Below are 17264 nucleotides of genomic sequence, written 5' to 3' on the forward strand. Positions count from 1 at the left end.
TTTTATTCTGTTTTCAGTTTCATGTGAAGGGTGAGATAATACAGATGTTACAGTTCACACCATCACAGTTAGAAGCCAAATTATTTCTAAATTGCAATCCATTATAAGCGTTTTTTGGCCTATCAGCTTTTGCCACACAGTGCTGTTAATGCCTTGAAGCCAGTCACCTAAAATCACCCCTCGTGGGTCCTGCTACAATGCACCTTTCATAGTTTTATCTTTCTAAAGTATCTTGTCTTATTTGTAAAACCATTATTTGAAATTTGTTTCTGATTCCATTTTTCTCTCAACAACGTCTGTCCCATCCCGTGGCATTTCTAAGTCAGCATTTTCTACCTAGAAATTTGCATACAGGTGCACGAGACCGTGTGAGCCTCCTGTCAGGCTTTGAGAATTCTCTATAAATCCATTTCCCGCAGCTGAGCAGCCAAGGGATGGGGCAGGGCACAAGACCGCACTGCTGGTGGTTGGAATAAAGCTCCAAGACCTTGTTCCATCCAGAAATTGCTGAAGGAATCACTTGGATCCCTGTTTGTCTCAAAATCTCTGTTGGGATTGAATCCCAAACACACCTAGAGCTGTTCCTGCTTTTTGTGGTCCAGGTGCAGGTGCTTGTGATATTTCTTGTCTGTTACATGAGGTTGGTCAAATGACTTTTTTTTTTTACTAATAGTTTCCCTGGAAAATTCCCTTTTAACAACAAATGATCTTTTCAGGACACTGCAGTTACAGAAAAAAGCCCCACCTCCCCAAATCCAACTTGCAGGATTTTCTCCTGCACATTTCCAGGATTCCAGATTTCCCTACATGGATTTTTTTTTTAAAAAAAACAAAGTGGGAAGGCTGGGCATGGAGTTACACCTGGGGCCAAGTTTGCTGAGCTGCCCTTGACCTTCCTGCAGGGAAAATACCTTCAGAGCTCCAGGCTCAGGAGAAGGATGTGCCAAGGGGAGTAGGGAAGCCAGGCAAGAAAATATTCTGGTTCTCCAAGTGTTGAAGAGCTGCTCTGAGACACAGAGGAGCTGTTTGGAACTGAAAATTCACCCTGCGTGGATGCAGTAGGGAAGTGTTTGGCATCTAGGCAGGAAATGAGGGAAAAGAAGGAGAAGATGGGAAAATAGTTGGAAAATATTTGAGTCAATTGGTCGAGCAGAGGGAGAGAATCCATGGGGAAGCTGAAGGAAATCCTTACCTTTTTTTTGGCTTAATTGAGGTAGGACTTGGTAGGAGATTTGACCGCAGGAATGTTTTACCACTGCCGAGCAGATATTGTCAAAATAAGATGAATATTAGGAATTATAAGGAAAGGCATTGAGGGCAAGCCAGCTTAGGCCTCTGGAATAACTGATGGTGCATTCACATCTTGGATAGTGTGGGAAGTGCTCACCACTCAAATAGAAAAAGTCTGGAAAGGAGAAGAGTGATCAAACCCCGGGGACGATCCATGCCGCAGTGGGCTGAGGGAAGGAGATCCCTGGAAATGTGTGAAATCATGGGGAAAACAAATGAGGAAAAGTTCTATTTTCTGTTTCTCCCAGTATCAGACTGAAGGTTTTCCTGGATCTGGATGGGTTTAAGGTCCTTTTACACCCTCTCAGCTGTAGGATCTCAGCAGCTCAACCTTTGTGGAGACAAAGGAGAGTCTCAGCTTTTTTTTTTTTTCCTTTTTTCCATACTCCATCCCTGTTCTGGAACTCCTTGGGCACTTTTGCAGGGCTTTTAGGCCTCATTTGTGTGAAGAAATTTAACCGCACTCTGCTGAAAACAATGCTCATTATCAGGAACTTTTAAACCACCTGGCTGGGGAGGATTTGAAGCCAGAGCTGGTGTTGCTGGTCAGGGCGAGGAGAACTGGCAGAACCACTGGTGAAGGGAGAGCTCTGAAATCTGCAGAGCCCCAGGATGTGCCAGTGCCAAAAGTGTGCTTCCTGAATCCAGGGGCAGGAAGGAGCCACGTGGAATTTTGGGTTGTCCCAAAGTTTTATCAGGTGAAAGGAAGAACTCAGGGGCGTTCTAAGAGACCTCCAAGCTGAAAAACTCCACCAGAAGCAGCTTCTTCCCATCCATTCCTCCTCCAGTGTGGATTTCTTGCTCTGCATCACTTTATCCAGGCCAGACACGAATCCCTCTGCTCTAGATTGTTCTCTTGGCCTGTTTCTTTTGCTGGTAAAAATGGAATTATTTCTTCCTCTGGTGTTCCTAACCCTTGTCTCCCCTCTGCAGTGAAGCCGCTGCCCACGCCGTAGCCACGCTGGCCGAGGCCACCCTTCAAGGAGGGGGACAGATTGTCCTGTCTGGGGAAACTGCAGCAGCAGTTGGAGCACTCACTGGAGTCCCGGATGCCAATGGTAAGGCCTCTGCAAAGCTTTTATTTTGTTGTTGTTTTTTTTTTTAATTTAGGCTCTTAAAAACAGCCTTTTCCTCTCTTTTTATTGAAATGTCGCGGTTTGGGTGGTAAAACCCTCCTCCCTCACTCAGGGGGTCGCTGACCAGTTGTGAGTTATGATCTCGGGGTGGAATGGGAGCACGTTGTGGTTTTTAACTCCTTGTTTGCTCCCGTGGTGCTGGTGGCTCTGCTTTTTCCCTCCTCTGCCAGCGGGCTCTGTATCCTCAGTTTTTTTGGGAAAACTGCTCCATGGCGTGTGTCCGTGCCCAGCGCAGGAAGGGTCAGCCTTGATCAATCAACACAATTAGTTGGTGCCATTATAAACTCATCTCCAGAACTCTTAAACCATCATTTTATTACTTATTTCCTGCCCTTCTCAAGGATTTTTTTTTTTTCCCCTGTGTTTGGTGGCTGCTCCTGAGTCGGCCTCAGGTGATTTTCCTCCTGCTTCATTTTCCATCTTCCCACCACAGTCGACCTCTTGATTCCAGGGATTCCTCTCTGTAGCATTTCTCACCTTGTCCAAGTCTGGTGACTTTTGCAGCCCTTCAAAGTAGAAATAAACCCGAAAATCCATAGATATCAGTTCAAGGGATGATGAATGGGATGTGCAAATGTGCCTCCTTGGGGCTCACCCCACTGCCTCCGGCTGCTCCGTGCTTCTGCCTGACCCCGGAGGTGTTTACGGAACACCTGGATGTGGCGCTGAATGTCTTGGTGTTGGTTCATGGCTTGGATTCAGTGATCCCAGAGGTCTTTTCCAGCCTGACTCTGGGATGATTTCCAAGCTCAAGGCTGGTTATTATGGAATTACCCCAGGAACCCACTGGTTATTTGGGTTAGGTGGAAGGAGGCGTGTCAAAATCAGCCGGAAAAAGGGCACAAAGGTGAGGTTGTAAAGAGAGGTCACCTCGAGGGTGAGGCTGTTTGGACACAAATTATCAGAGAGGGGCCAAGCACGTGTGGCTGGGTGGCAGAATTGTCACTTTGCCTGAGGGCAGAAACCTGCTCAGGTGAGAGCTGACTTCCCTCAGAACCCTCATCCAGCCGGCAGCGCACAGTGTTGAGCTTGCGGTGGAGGGAAGAGGAGTTTGACACGGAGCTGGTTCGATTCCCTTGCTGTGGAGTCAGCCAGCCTGAAGAGGGAGCAGAAATGAAGGGAAATCCCTGTCCCCGGAGCTGGGGATGCAGCTGGCACCGAGGGAAGAGCAGGGTTGTGTTTATTGTGCCGGCAGCCGGGCGTGAGGGCGACGAGTGCTCTGTGTTTATCAGAGGCAGGATCTGACCCTGGATGCTCAAAACCAGCAACTAATCAGATTTGGAAAAGCAGATCTGCGCCTCCGGGCTCCTTTTGCTCTGCTCCCAAAATGCTTTCACGGTCTGGATTCCTCTGGATGCTTCCCCTAAAACTCCCCTTTTCCACACCCTCCCTGAGTCACTCCACCTCACTCTCCCAGCGTTGACATCATTTTAAAACACGCTGGCCTTTTTTTTTTTTCTTTTCTTTTCCTTTTTTTCTCCTTTTTTTTTGTTTTTTTTTTTTTTTCCTCCTAGCAGCCGAGTTGGAAATCAGATGGGATTTAGAGTGCATTAAGGGGAAGAGACTGCAGCATTTTCCTGTGAGCAAAAACCTCGCCCACAGCCCCTCGCCTGCTTTCCACTCTCCTTCGATTTGCTCTAATCTCCGGTGGTATTAAGGGGAAGGGCTTTGGAGTCCTTGGAAGCTCCATGCTGCTGGTTCCTTACGTAACCAGCTAATATATCTCCCTCAGGGATGCAGGAGATGTTGGTATCCATTGCTGCTGTCTCTGTGTCTGGGGAGGGAGAGCAGATGGATTTCACCGCCGGCAGGATTTATCTCCGTAGCCGGGGCGTGAGTGGGAGCGTCCTCCTGGACACCATTTGATGGATGCAGCGGGAAAAATCCACTCCTGTGCCCTTTCTGGGGTCCAGAGGAGGTGGGATTGGGATTGATTTGGGGGATAACAACTGCCTGCCAGAGCCAGAATGGTCCTAACCGGCAAATTCCGCCTTCTTGCTGTTGCTTGCAAGGTCGTAATTTGCTGATATTCCCAATAAATGCTTCTCTCTAGGAATGCTCTTACCCTTCTGCAGGACTTTTCTGAGGAGAAAGCCTATCTGGAAGGGTGGAATAGAAATTTATCTCCATCTTATTGATAAGGTAAAGGAGATAGTTGGACACCTCCCCATCCCTGGGAGTGTCCAAGGCCAGGTTTGGAACAATCTGGCATCATGGAAGGCGTCCCCATGGCAGGAACTGAGATGATCTTTAACTCACTTCCACCCCAAACCATTCCATGATTTCTATGAAAATTTCTGGAGGTCAGGCAAGGTGTTTCGCTCCTGATTTTAGCCATTAACTATAATTACTCTCTTTTATTGTTTGTTTGTTTGTTTCTCTCTCACTGTGGCATTTCCCCCACCCCTTCTCTGGAATTCTCTGAATAACAATAACAACACAAGACAGCCAAGATGGCTAAAAAGAGGAAACCTCTGTACATTCACGGATTTGTGGGAATCCAGGGCTGGATATCTTGCAGGGAGCCCAGGAACGTGAGGCTGTGGATAATCTTGTGATCTGTTCCATTCCCAGCTGAAGGAAACAAGATCTCCCGCTCCCATGCAGTGTCAGACCGACTAAGTGCATTATGGTTTTCCTGCTCCCCCGGAGCATCTGCTCCGAGTGGGGGTGCAGGAACTGGTGACCCCACTCTTGGAGGCTCAGATGGTTTCGTTCTTAAGTGCTTGGTATTGAACAGAGGAGAATATGGAGAGCGAGCGGAGGGGGGAGTGTGGCAGCACCAGTCCCTGAAAATGCTGGGAAATGCTCTGCTAAGAGCAAACTCTGTGCCCTGCAGCTGCTTTTGGAGGGAGAGAAACTCTGTGCTGGAGCATCCTCCTCCTCCTCCTGCAGCCTTTTGTTTGCCATTGATCCGTGGGGGCCCCGAGAGCTGCCAAGGCTTCCCGGCTGCCTCCTGAAATATTGATGAGGCTCCTGGCGAGGCCGTGCCTGGGCAGGGCTGCCCGGGAGGGGCACAGCAGCTCCCTGCCCGGGGAAGCTTCAACAGCCGCAGGGTCCTCGAGAATTTGGGGTTGTTTTGGAAGGTGAGAGAAGTGAAATGTTCCTCCTCCAGCTGGGATTTAAAGCAGGGCGTGGAATGAGGTGCAGTGGAAAGAGTTGGGAAGGAAGAGGTTGGTGGGATCAAGCCATAACCAGGGAATTGATTTCACAGACCGGAGCTTGGCCCAGCCAGAGATCCAGTGGATCCCGCCTGTCCCTCTTGGCTGTTCTTTTCCTGTTCCCAAAGCAGATTTTCCTGCTGGATCTCCTCCCCGTGCTGCTGGGAGCACAAAGGGGGACACCGAGAGGAGTCCTGCCCTTCTCCATCACCCCCCAACCATCCCAAAAATCCAATCCCTGCTCTCCACACAAGCCGAGGGGGCCGTGCTCAGGGATCTGTGCTGGAAGCCCGAGGAGAGCATTAGGGTCTGACGTGGGCAGGGGGGGATTAGCGAGCTCCCTGCTTTCGCAAGCCCCGGGGGAGGAGGCGTCAGTCAGCGCGGGATAAAGGACCCTCCAGCTGCCTTTGGGGTGGCAGTGCCACACGGAACCGCTGCTCCAGGTGGTGATTTCGGTGTGGGAAGAGGTTTAAATGCTGGGAAAGCTTGGGTTCTGGGCGAGCTTCCCACACCATGCCAACAGGTGGGAAGCTGTCCCCACCCTGGGCCGCGCAGATGGGAAATGGGAACGCTCTTCTCGCTCCTCCTGGGCCTGGAGCTCTGTGCCTGCCAGTCCCACCCGGCTGCTTGGAGTTGAAAACACATCCAGGAGAGAAAGGCCAGGATTGGGATCCTGTTCCCCTGTCCTGTGTGTGTGTGTGTGTGTGTGTCTCCCAGAGAGCACAGACACAGATGGGAAAACCCAGCCCAGGTTTGGGATCCCTGTCCTTGCTTAGGGATTCCTCGGGATAGGGAGGTGCAACACCGAGCCACTGGGAGCTGGTGGCTTTTTTTCCACATGAGAAAAATACTTCTAAATTTCATGGGGGGGGGGGGAGGCTTAGGGGGCTGCAAATGGCACTTTTTAAAAAGCAGTATTTTATGGTTTTCCTGTTGGATCTCCTTTTTAGGGGAGATGGAGCCAAATGAGTCGCTAGCAGTTTGGCAAAGTGCAGATCAGCATGTTTGCATCCAGGAGGACAGGAAGGAAAGAGTCAAGCTTTTTGTAGGGCCTCCCTGGTGGGAACAGAATTTTTTAATGAAGGTTTACCCTGAAACAGGTAGGATTTAATCCCAATCTGAAGGAAAGGTGAGGAAGATCATTTATGCAGGTGTATTTCAGATGAGAGAGGGTAGAAGAGATGCCAGTGGCAGCCAGCAAGGAGAGCAGAAGAATGAATTCCTGGGCTTGCTTGAGCAGCTCCAGGAACAGGGAGAGGTGTTTCCTAGAGGACAAATTGCTGTGTATCAATGAATAATTATCAGCAACGCAGCTGTTGGGCTCTGAGTGAAACACCTTGGCATAAACCTCAGTTCAAAGGAGCTGAATCTGTGTCGGGGTCTCTTCTCCCAGGGAGCAGGTGACAAGAGCAGAGGAAAGGGCCTCAAATTGCATCAGGGGAGGTTTAGAAAATCAGGAAAGAATTCCTCACTGAAAGGTGCTGAAATTCCTTCACTTGTCAGGCGTTGGAACAGGGCAGGGATGGAGCCCCCATCCCTGGGGGCATTTCAAGTCCCTGTGGATGTGACACTTAGGGACACGGGGCTGTGGTGGCCTCGGCAGCGCTGAGGGATGGCCAAACTCAATCTGGGAAGTATTTTCCAACCTCAGTGATTCCATGATCCCAAGGACACTCACTGCTTTAGAGAGTGACTTCATCCCTGTCCCCTACCCTCATTCCCTGTCAGCCTCCGGCTGTGACCACCAACTCCCAGTCGGGATTTTGCCGCACCGCCCACAGCACCCAGCTCATTCCCAGCGCAAAGAGAGCCGAAACATCCCCCGGGTCCTCAAAGAGCCGCTGCTCGCAGTGCGCCCTGCCCAGGCTGACACACCTCGCCCTGCCCTTTGGAGCCAACCGGTGGCGTTGGCCGATTTCCCGGCGCTAATCCCCGCGCTGTCCCGGGTGACGCGGGGCTGTCACGGCTTTGCTCTTGACATCCTGGCCCTGCTGACGAGGCGGCTGCCGCTGCCGATTAGGATTTGTCTGCCCACCAACCGGCGTTAAAAATAGTCCCTCCTGTCCCCACGTCCATCCGGGTGGGTCCTGCTCCAGGTGTGGGATGGAGCCAGCCCAGCACAGCCCAGCACGGGCTGGAGGTGGAATCCTTTGGGCTTCCTCGATGGGGACACAGAATGGTCATTTCTGGGGACGGTTTGGCCTTTCGGGAGGCAGAAAAACCTCATTTTATTGTCTTTAATTGGAGAAGAGAAGGCTTCAGGGAGATCTTACAGCAGCCTTTAGGTGTGGAGTGGGGACTTTACAGGAATGAGGCTTAGAGGAATGGCTTCCCGCTGTGAGAGGGCACAGTCAGATGGGATTTTGGGAAGGAATTCCTGGCTGGGAGGGTGCCCAGAGAAGCTGTGGCTGCCTCTGGATCCCTGGAAGTGTCCTAGGCCAAGTTGGACAGGACTTGGAGCAACCTGGGATAGTGAAAGGTGTCCCTGCCCATGGATCTTTTAAGATCCCTTCCAGCCCAAACCATTCTGTGATTCTTGAGGAAAAATATTTTGATATGATGAGCACTGGGGGTGTTCCAAGGCCTCTCTCCTCTTCACAAAGGCAACGGTGCCTGAGGGGCACAAGGATCCTCCTGGCTGGTTTTGTGCCCCTGTTCTGTATCCAAGCCTCACGTGAAGTCTCCTGGCTGCTCTTCAGCTCCAAATCTGCTTTTGGGAGCACAGAGGGAGGAGGCAGCGCCCTGGGGAGGCACCAGGAGCGACTCAGTTCCTGCTGTTGTCCCTAAAAGCCAGCGGCTGTTCCTGCTCAGCGTGTCCACGACAGAGTTCCCAATATCCCAAAAGAAACCCGGGGCAGGGAGCCACCTCCGAAGCCTTTCCTTGCAAAGTTCCATCACTTCCCTCATTTCTCCCATTCCCGCTGGTCTCGGGGAGCTCCCATCCTCCAAAAAAAATGAGCCGTGCCCCATCTGGCCTCGTCTCCTGCTCCTCCCTGACCTCACAGCATCTCCAGCACCTCCCTTGCCCTCCCCGTTTCCCCTCCCCTGGCGAGTTGTGACATCCATTCCTGTGATCAGGCGGTTGAGCCTCGCAGGCTCCCCAGCTGTCACAGCCCAGGCTGGCCCGGTTTAAGCGCAGGCCATTTACCTTCCACGTGTCCTGAATTAGGGGAAATGGACAGGAGGGCCGGGTCTGTTTAAAAATTAAAGCTGATTACAGGGCATTAACGTTACATTTAAAGGAATAGACAGCAGCCCTCCTCTCTCAGCACAGTTGCAATATGTTCCCTTTTGTTCTGGGCTGCAAGAGGGAAGGGAGCAGCGCTGGTAGCGACTCCAGGCTGGGCAGGATTTCCTCTTTAGCCATAAATTTTGAAAGAGGAGCTGCCTGTTGGCTGGTGCAAGGATTTAAAGCGGGTCTGGCGACCTAAAGCAGTTCCCATCTTTGCCATGCTAACAGGAAGCTGGAGTTCTTTTGGCTCATCCTGAATTTCCCTTGGAAAATTCAGATGATCTGAGGCTGTCGTCTTCTGAGTTGTCGTGTTGGGAAGTTTCCTGTTTGATGGATCCCAGTCGGGTTTTTTTGTTAAATCCCACAATTTACATGGTGGCTCTTCACCCCAAAACCGGGAAATAATCAGTCTGGCTGGGAACACTGAATGGGATGCTTGACTGGGATTTATTGTGGGTTTAGGTTGGATTCGAAGCCAGTTTGTTTGGTGGGTTTGTATGATATTTGTCCAGGCTTCTGAGCCTTCATCTCACAGCCCCTCAGGAATTCAGGTGGCTTCAGAAGGAGCTGCTCAGTGCAGGATGGGTGCTGAAAAGAGGCCGTTTGGCAGGTGAAGGGATGTATTTCTGTTCCCTGGATCCTGCTTTTCTCTGTCTTCAAGAAACCAAAGCTCCAGGGAGAGCTCAGAGCCCCTGCCAGGGCCTCAAGGGGCTCCTGGAGAGCTGCAGAGGGACTGGGGACAAGGGACAGGACGCAGGGAATGGCTTCCCACTGCCACAGGGCAGGGCTGGGTGGGATCTTGGGAAGGAATTCCTGCCTGGGCTGGAATTCCCAGAGCAGCTGTGGCTGCCTCTGGATCCCTGGAATGTCCAAGGCCAGGCTGGACACTGGGGCTTGGAGCAGCCTGGGACAGTGGGAGGTGTCCCTGCCCATGGCAGGGGGTGGCACTGGATGACCTTGAAAGGTCCCTTCCCACCCAGAGCTGTTCCATCGTCCTGTGATCCGTCAATGATTTTTCATTTGACTTTACCACCAACAACGTTCACATTAAATTCCAGGAGTTTTTCCCAGTTTATGGAGATGAAATCCCCAACAACTTGGCTTTGAGAGCCACGTCCTGAGCTTTCCTGGTCCCCTCTGGGTGCCTGGGGCTCTCAGGGCACGTGGCTCTGTGGTCACAGTAAATTTTTTTGGGGTCTCTGCAGTAGATGGGAGTTTTAATCCTTGGTGGATGAATCCAGGCAGGAAAAGAATGGCAATCAGTAGAGTCAGCCTATTGTCCTGAATACATCTGGAAGCACAGAGCTGGACAGACAAACATTTCCTTGTTTGTCACTGTTTCCAGTCCGGGAGCGGGGATGGGAAGGACGGAGGTGCTTTTGGAGGGTGTCTGCAAGCAGATCTCAGCAGTGCCACCCTCTGGGATCGGTGTTTTGGCTCCAGGCTGGGATTGGGAATTGCTCTCCTGCCAAGCTGCACTTCTCCAGCCTGGTGCTGTTTTATTGCTATCCCTTGGCTTAGGGAGGAGGGCACAGGTGGGGTCAGAAATCCAGCCCTGCATCTCTCCTGTGCCATCAGAGGTGCTGCTCTGTCCTCTTCCCAGGTCTCCTCCTCCTCCTCCACACTTAACCTGACCCGGATCAGAGCTTGACCAGCAGAGTTTCTTCAAGGGTTGTGGTGCTCCTGGAAGGGCCACGGGCACCACCAGCCTGCGCAAAGCAGCTTTGTGCCATTTCTGCTGGACACATCTGTGCTGGGTGTGGAGCTGAGCCTTCAAACCCACCAGTTTGTGGAGCTGGGGGTGGACGTAGATGAAGCCAAAATCGACCCCAGCTCTGCTTTGCTGCTCCTTCCTCCCAGGATAAAATTCCCGTGCGGTGGATTCTCCCTGTTAGTAACAACTCGTTCCAAACTATCTGGAGCGTGTGGCAGCCCCAGCTCAGCTTTTTGAGCCCATCACTGGCTGATCTTCCAGCTCCGCAGCAGAGATCCCGGGACAGTTTCATGCTGCTGGCACCATCTCTGCTCCTCCTGCTGCTCCAGGAAACTCCAAAGAGAGATCCCAGCTCTCCCTCCTTGTGAGCTGCTTCCCTAAATTTGTGCCTGGAGTTCAGGGCAGTTCCTTCAGCTGATCCCAGCTGACCCTTTGCCGCCCAGGGCTGAGGATGGGCAGTGATCCCCACAGCTGTGCAGCAGCTGGAGCATCTCCCAGTGCAGATTTTGGCAGATTTGGACTTGCAAGTCCTCCTGCCTCATCCCCATCCGTGGTGGGAAGGGACAGTGCTGCACCACGGGCGAGGCTGGGGACGTCACTGCTGTTTCTACCTGTGCTGTGCCACTTCTTGCACCACCCAAGGAATTGATTACCTGTGATTCCCCTGAAGCAGGGCAGGTGGAGAGGGGCTGCAATCTGCTGGTTGATGACTGGTGGTTTCTTATTTTCTTTTCCTCATGTTAGAACGGGGATTAATACACGGGACTTTCTGTGTTTGGACTCAGTGTTTATTAATTTTTACCTATGTCACAGCCTCACAAGCCATGAGGTCTAACTAGCAAGGTAGAAAATGGAGATGTCTCTAACTCTTTCTGAGGTTATTTAACCATAAACTCTCCAATAATGAGATGACACCCGTATTATTTATACTTTTGACCCAATAATTGACCACCCAAGGTCCACAGTGCAGGAAGAAAAAAACCACCCAAAACCATGAAGAAGAAGGACTTAGACAACACCTTAAATCCTCCATATTGCCCCATATATTACTACATACCAAAGCATTAAATCCCAAGTTTTTCACCCTGTGAGATCACGGAATCTTATTCGAACCACACACCCGCAACCCCGGTGCCGTCACTCAGTTTTGGGAGGTCGTTCGACGGCCTCAAGTCAAATGCGGTGCTTGCTTGAGGGGTCAGTGTCTTTTAGAACAGAAACCCTGAAATTCTCACCCTGCAGGGTTCCAGCAGGTGACAGCAGGGCACAGATCATCCCTGGCAGGGCTGGGCTGGGCTGGGTCAGGCCACCCTCTCCACTGCAGAGCCCAAAATGTCGCTGCTGCTGCTGCTGCTGCTGTTTGGAGTGGATGGAGGCTGGTCTGACCCAAGGGCACTTTGTGAGCTGCGGGGCCCTTAATGGCTCTCAGTGGCTGTAGGGTGCAACCTGATCCAAATGGGAAGCTGGCTGAAATCCCAGCAAGCTGTCCTTGCTGCGGGAAGCATCTTTAGGAAACGAGATGTGGGCTTTGTGAGCCCGGGGAAAGGAGAAATGCCCCGCCTGCAACTTGGGGGCTGCTCCCTGCTCTGAGGTTTTGCTGGCTCTTCATTTGCCCAGCCCGTGGTCTTTTGTTTTACACCGAAGTTTCCTCCCTGCGGGCGGCTTGTGGTTTCCGCTCTCCCTCACTCCCTGCTCCTCTCTGGAATGTTCTCTCCCCACTTCCCGGATGGACTCTCCTCCAAACTCGAGGTGCCTGTTGGTTTTTCTTTGCCTTGAAAAGCGCTCGGCCTCTCCTTTCCTCAGCAGGTTCTGAGCTCCCAAGTTCCCCTGTTGCTTTTTTTCCGAGCACATCCAGAGGATCACTCGGTGCCTGGATTTATCTCCTCCTTGGATCTTCGGAGCAGGGTCTGATTTTAAAGCCTAAAAGCACGGCCCCATCTGTCTTGTGCCTCTGGGGCATAGTAAAGAGCCCTGTCCTGCGGAAAGGTTTTCCTCGTGCGCCAGCCCTGCCCTGGCAGAGCGAGGAAGATGGGAGGTTTTAATGAATTCTCCCAAGTGGCTGCACCGAACTTTCAGATTTCCTGTTTTCCCAAGTGGAAACTCTTTCCTCTCCCTTGATGTTCAGCCGTTAGATTTGGGGTTGAGGAAGACATTTCCTGCTCTGGGATTGTATTTGAGCCACCAGCAGGTTGCGCAGGAGCCCGAGGAGGTGCAGCTGCACCTTGGTGGCCCTTGGCTGGCGACCGTTGGGTGGCTTTGTCCAAAACGTTGGTGGGCGCCCAAGGAAGAGAAGGGAAATTTGTTCACCCCGAGGACTCTTCCAGCTTCCAGCACTTTGACTGGAGCCTGCTCGATGGACAGCAGCACTGGGATATCCCCCCTGTGATGTGGAGTCCCATGGTGGCTGAGCAGAGGGCGTGTGTTGGGTTTTATCTTTTTTTTTTAGCCAGAGTTGGGATTAAATGCTTAATTCAGTATTTCTTGTTCGACCTCAGATGTTTGTTAATTTTTTATCTATTTTACAGTCACAGACTATGAGTTCTGCAGCACTTCTAGCTAACAAAGTAAAAAATGGAGCTCTATCTATCTCTGAGGCCTTTTAAGGATAAACTGTCTAATTAAGAAATGACACCTAAATTATTTTTTATGTTTAACCCGTGGCCTGCAATGGGGATTTTTCTATCCAATGACAAAACATCACCCAGAGCCATGAAGACAAAGGTGAAAAAGAAGGACTAACCTCCACCTTAAACCTCCGTCTTGCTTTATATATCTATTACTATATTCCAAAACCTTAAACTCTGAGTTTTCCACCATATGATATCACGCACTTCTATTTAAACCACACACCCACAATCCCAGTGCTGTCGCTCAATTTCGGAAGCCTTCTCCAAGGCCTCAGGTTAATGCAGTGTTTTCTTGGGGGTCAGTGCCCGTCAGCACAGATAAGCCTGAACTTCTCAGTGCCCAGAGTTCCAACAGGAGGTAAAACCACCATTCCCTTTGGTGGTGGGAACGCTTTTCCCGCAGCCTGGCGTCCCTTTGGGAAGGCAGAGCAGGGCGATGCGTCTGTCCCTGCAGGGCCCTGTCTCCCAGTGATCTTCTCAGCTCGTGGAGACAGCTTGGCTTTGCTGTAAAGCAGCTCATGTGACAGCAGTAATCCGCAGCGGGGTAAACAGCTGTGCAGGAAGATTCCGGGGAATCGCCCTATTTTCCCTGCTCCCGGCCGGCACACCGGGGCAGGAGAGGCTGCACCAGCCCAGCCCCACTGGATGTTCTCTGGAGCCATCCCTGAAAAGCCATCCTCACTTCCAGGATTCCTCCTCCTGGCTTGTGGAGCTGCAGAACAGGTTCCAAGATATTTAAAAAAAAAAAAAAAAAAAAAGCCATTTTCTCCTCAAGAGGTTCCCTCTGAATCTTTTCCTAAACCACGAGCGGCATTTTGAAGCCTGAATTTGACTTCTGTCTCCCACCCTCCCGTGTCTTTTGGCACAATTTATTCCCTCACAGTCGTACGAATTCCTCTCTCTGGGTAACGCTTTCTGGTGGCTCATGTGGACCCTCTTCCGCTCCTGGGATGCTCAGTGGACTTTTTGCCATCTGCCCATGGGAAGTTCAATCCTGCCCTGGAGAAGATGCAGGCTGAGCGAGCACCAGCTTGGAACTGGTTTCAAATTAATCATGAGTTTATTATTCCCATCCCCAACTTACGGACTGCAGCAAACTTCCTTTCCCTGTGCGTTTGCCCCCTTGTTGCCGCAGATCCCTGAACTTCCCCACCTCCCTTTTCCCCGGGATTTTAACCTTCCAAACCTCCCAGGGGAAGTTCAGTGAGTGTGTTCTGGTGCTGACAAGTCCAAGGAGGTGATGACAGCTAAAGCGGGTGGTTTTAGCTTGAGATCCAGGTCCCTGCACCTCACAGGCAGCAATTCCCCTCCGTTCCCTGCAGGAATGAGGTGCCTGGGATATCAGGTGGGCAGCAGTTGCTTCGTAGCCGTGGAATCCCTGGGTTTCTCGAGCAGGAACGTCTGAGGCTGCAATAAATTGTCCACCAGTGGTCTGAGACAATCCCTTATTTCATGTAAGCCACAGCCCAGCCCTCGGGAGGGACCATCTGTTCCTCTGGCCTAGGACAGATTTGAGCAGGAGCCCTCGCAGTGAAAGGCTCTCCGCTATTCCCCTGAGCCTCCTGATCTCTTCCACCTCTTCCCATCGGGGGGAAAAAAAAAAACCCCAAACCCCAAAGCTTTGTACCGCCAAGGCATTAGAAGGGGCTCTAATTGGTGTGTAAATTGGGAGTGCTGCGTTTAAGTGGTGGACATGGAGCTAATGGAAGTGGGATTTTATTGCTGGCGTAAATAGGGGACGTTCAGCTCCTTTGAAGTCGCAGGGATCAGCAGCCAAGGGGGTTTCTGTTCGATCAGAGCCAGCAGTGAGTTTGGTCCTTGGTTGTTTCCCGTGGCTCTGACCCATGGATGAGTTATGATGTCATTCTCAGAGGTTCCAAGGTTTTCCTTGCCAAAACAAAAAAAAACCCAAAACAAAACCAACTTTGAGTTGCGCTTCCAAATAGGAATTACGTATTAAGAGGTTTGAAGTCCAGCAGAAAAATTAAGACTTGGACTCGGCTGGGTTTTAGGGTTTGTGTGTGTGTGTGTGCTGCTGCTGGACAGCCTGAATCATCCCAGCAAATAAAAAACCGAAAGAATTCTCCAGCCACCAGCAGCTCTTGGATTTTCCAACCTGTTCTGTCTGCCTGGGAAGGGTCAGGACAGGCTCTTGCACCCGCTTGATTCTCCTCACAAATTTTCCACGTGCCACAAATCTCCACTTTGCACATCCAGGGTGAGACCCACAGGGATAAAAGAGCTGGAAATCTCCTTTTTGGGAAAACAAACTCACCCCTTTCCCTGCGCGCCCATTGCTGCTTTCTCTTGGTGTGCAAAGGATGCTTCCAGCCCCCAGGCCTGGATGGTTGGGGCACAAAAGTCCTGTGCCTTCAGTCACCAAGCCAGAGCCCAAACTTTGTGTTTTGAGCAGCAGATGTGCAGAGTTTAAAAGGGAGGAATCTGCCAGAGGCAACAGCATTCCAAGGATAAATACTCTCAGGAGAGCGAGGTGGGAACCCATCCCACCTGCCGGGCAGTGGGAGATGGTGGTGCACAGAAAAAAAAAAAAAAAGGAGGAATGTGGACTGTAAAAACTTGCTCTTTGCATGAAAAGTTCCACGTCTGAGCTGTGTGTTCGCTGTGATTTATTGCTGACCTCGTTGAGGATGGGCCAGGTCCTACCTGTGGGGAGGGGGAAGCCGTGCCAAAAATGTCCCTTGTCCTGGAAAGGACACCAAAACCTTGGACACTGCTGCAGGAAGCCATGTGCTGGTTTGGAGCAGGGATGCTTTTCTAGCTGCATTTGGAGGCCGTGCTTTGAGGAAAAGGGGAAAAAAAAATTTAAAAAAGGAGCCTTCAGGTGCATTTCCAGCCCCTTTTCCCCTGAGGAAAAAAAGCCAGACTTACCTCCTGGTAGGTGGGCAGGACCTAATGCGAGGTGAGGCTCCAGCAGATCACCACAGCTTCCCGTATCAAGGTAAAGCTTTAAACGCCTTCCCAAGGATTTATCCTCCTCCAAAGGCTCTGTTGGGGAGCTCCTGCCGCCTCTGTTGGGTTAAGAGCACAGGATTCCCTGGCACAGAGGCACTGATGGGGGCACAGGGCGGGGGAGAAACCCTCCGCTTGGTCATGAATGTGCACCCTGTTGTGGCAGGCAAGGCTCCCGGGGAGCAAATCAGCAAAAATGCTGGGAAAATGGCTTTTAGATGGAGCCAGGGCCTATCTGGTTACAGACTGCCTTTCTGCCAGCACAATGGCTGCTTTATGTCCCCATGTGCTCAACGCTCCCTAGGATGTGCCCATGTCCGTGCTCGCATGTGATCCGTCGGCACCGGCCCAGCTGAAACCAGCTCGGAGCCTTAAAATCACATGGAGCTCCTCCCAGGCCCCAAGGAGTGCCTGGATTTCATGATCTTCCCAGCCCGCTGCTCTTGGCATGTGTAGAGATTCCACTTTGGCAGCCGTTTCTGCTCCTCATTCGTCTCTCATCCCGCTGCGCCGGGGATTGTGAGAGCTTTGTTGGAGCTTCTCCCTGATGGATTTCACTGCTTCGGTTCAGGCTTTTCCTCACTGGGCCTCTCTGGGCCAATTAAACCATTCGTCAGAAAGTTTGTGAAGTGTCTGGCAGTGCCTTATCCTTACCTCCCGCTTACACAAAAATGTTCTGTGTGGAATTAGAAATATTTCAGTCACTCTGCCTATTATTGGGGTGCTGCTCTTTTGTGGGCACTGAATTTCCTATGAATACATTGATCGCCCCTCTAAATCCCTCTCTCCAGCTGTAGTGTTTCCCCTTTTTCTCAGCCTTTTACACTTGCATTTCATTGTCAGGCACCCTAGCAGCAGACTGCTGCAAGTGGAGCGTGGCAGAGGGTTCATCAGGTGAGTGGATTTTAGCTGGTTTTCCACCTGGACCTTTAGGCCCCTCTTGGTGTTTCTCGGGGTTAAAGGGGCTTTGTCTGTCTGGTTTTTGTGCCTGGACCCCATTTGGGGTTGAAATGCCTTTGGGATGTGGTGATATCACTCGGGTAATAAAAGGGTTTTGTAAATTTTAGGTGGTGCCCTGCCATGCTTCACACAGGAGCCATTAATATAAAAACCTGTGGAAAATACAGGACACTA

The 17264-nt window shown here is 51.3% G+C and overlaps 1 protein-coding gene across 6 annotated transcripts in view; it reads left to right on the forward strand.

The window, feature by feature from the left end:
* NRF1 (nuclear respiratory factor 1) overlaps nucleotides 1-17264 on the forward strand; it is a 60648-nt gene that overhangs the window by 33008 nt on the left and 10376 nt on the right. For 5 of the 6 annotated variants that reach the window (XM_066182601.1, XM_066182597.1, XM_066182598.1 and 2 more), the window contains one exon: nucleotides 2224-2348. In XM_066182601.1, the coding sequence (XP_066038698.1) occupies nucleotides 2224-2348 (125 nt within the window). Of the gene's footprint in view, nucleotides 1-2223; nucleotides 2349-14043; nucleotides 16291-17264 lie in introns of those variants that run through there. The other variant, XM_066182602.1, reaches the window with a different exon arrangement.

This window comes from Chamaea fasciata, unplaced genomic scaffold (assembly GCF_029207755.1).
Source record: "Chamaea fasciata isolate MVZ Bird 193981 ecotype frontalis unplaced genomic scaffold, bChaFas1.0.hap1 SCAF_5, whole genome shotgun sequence".
Taxonomy (NCBI): Eukaryota; Metazoa; Chordata; class Aves; order Passeriformes; family Sylviidae; genus Chamaea; species Chamaea fasciata.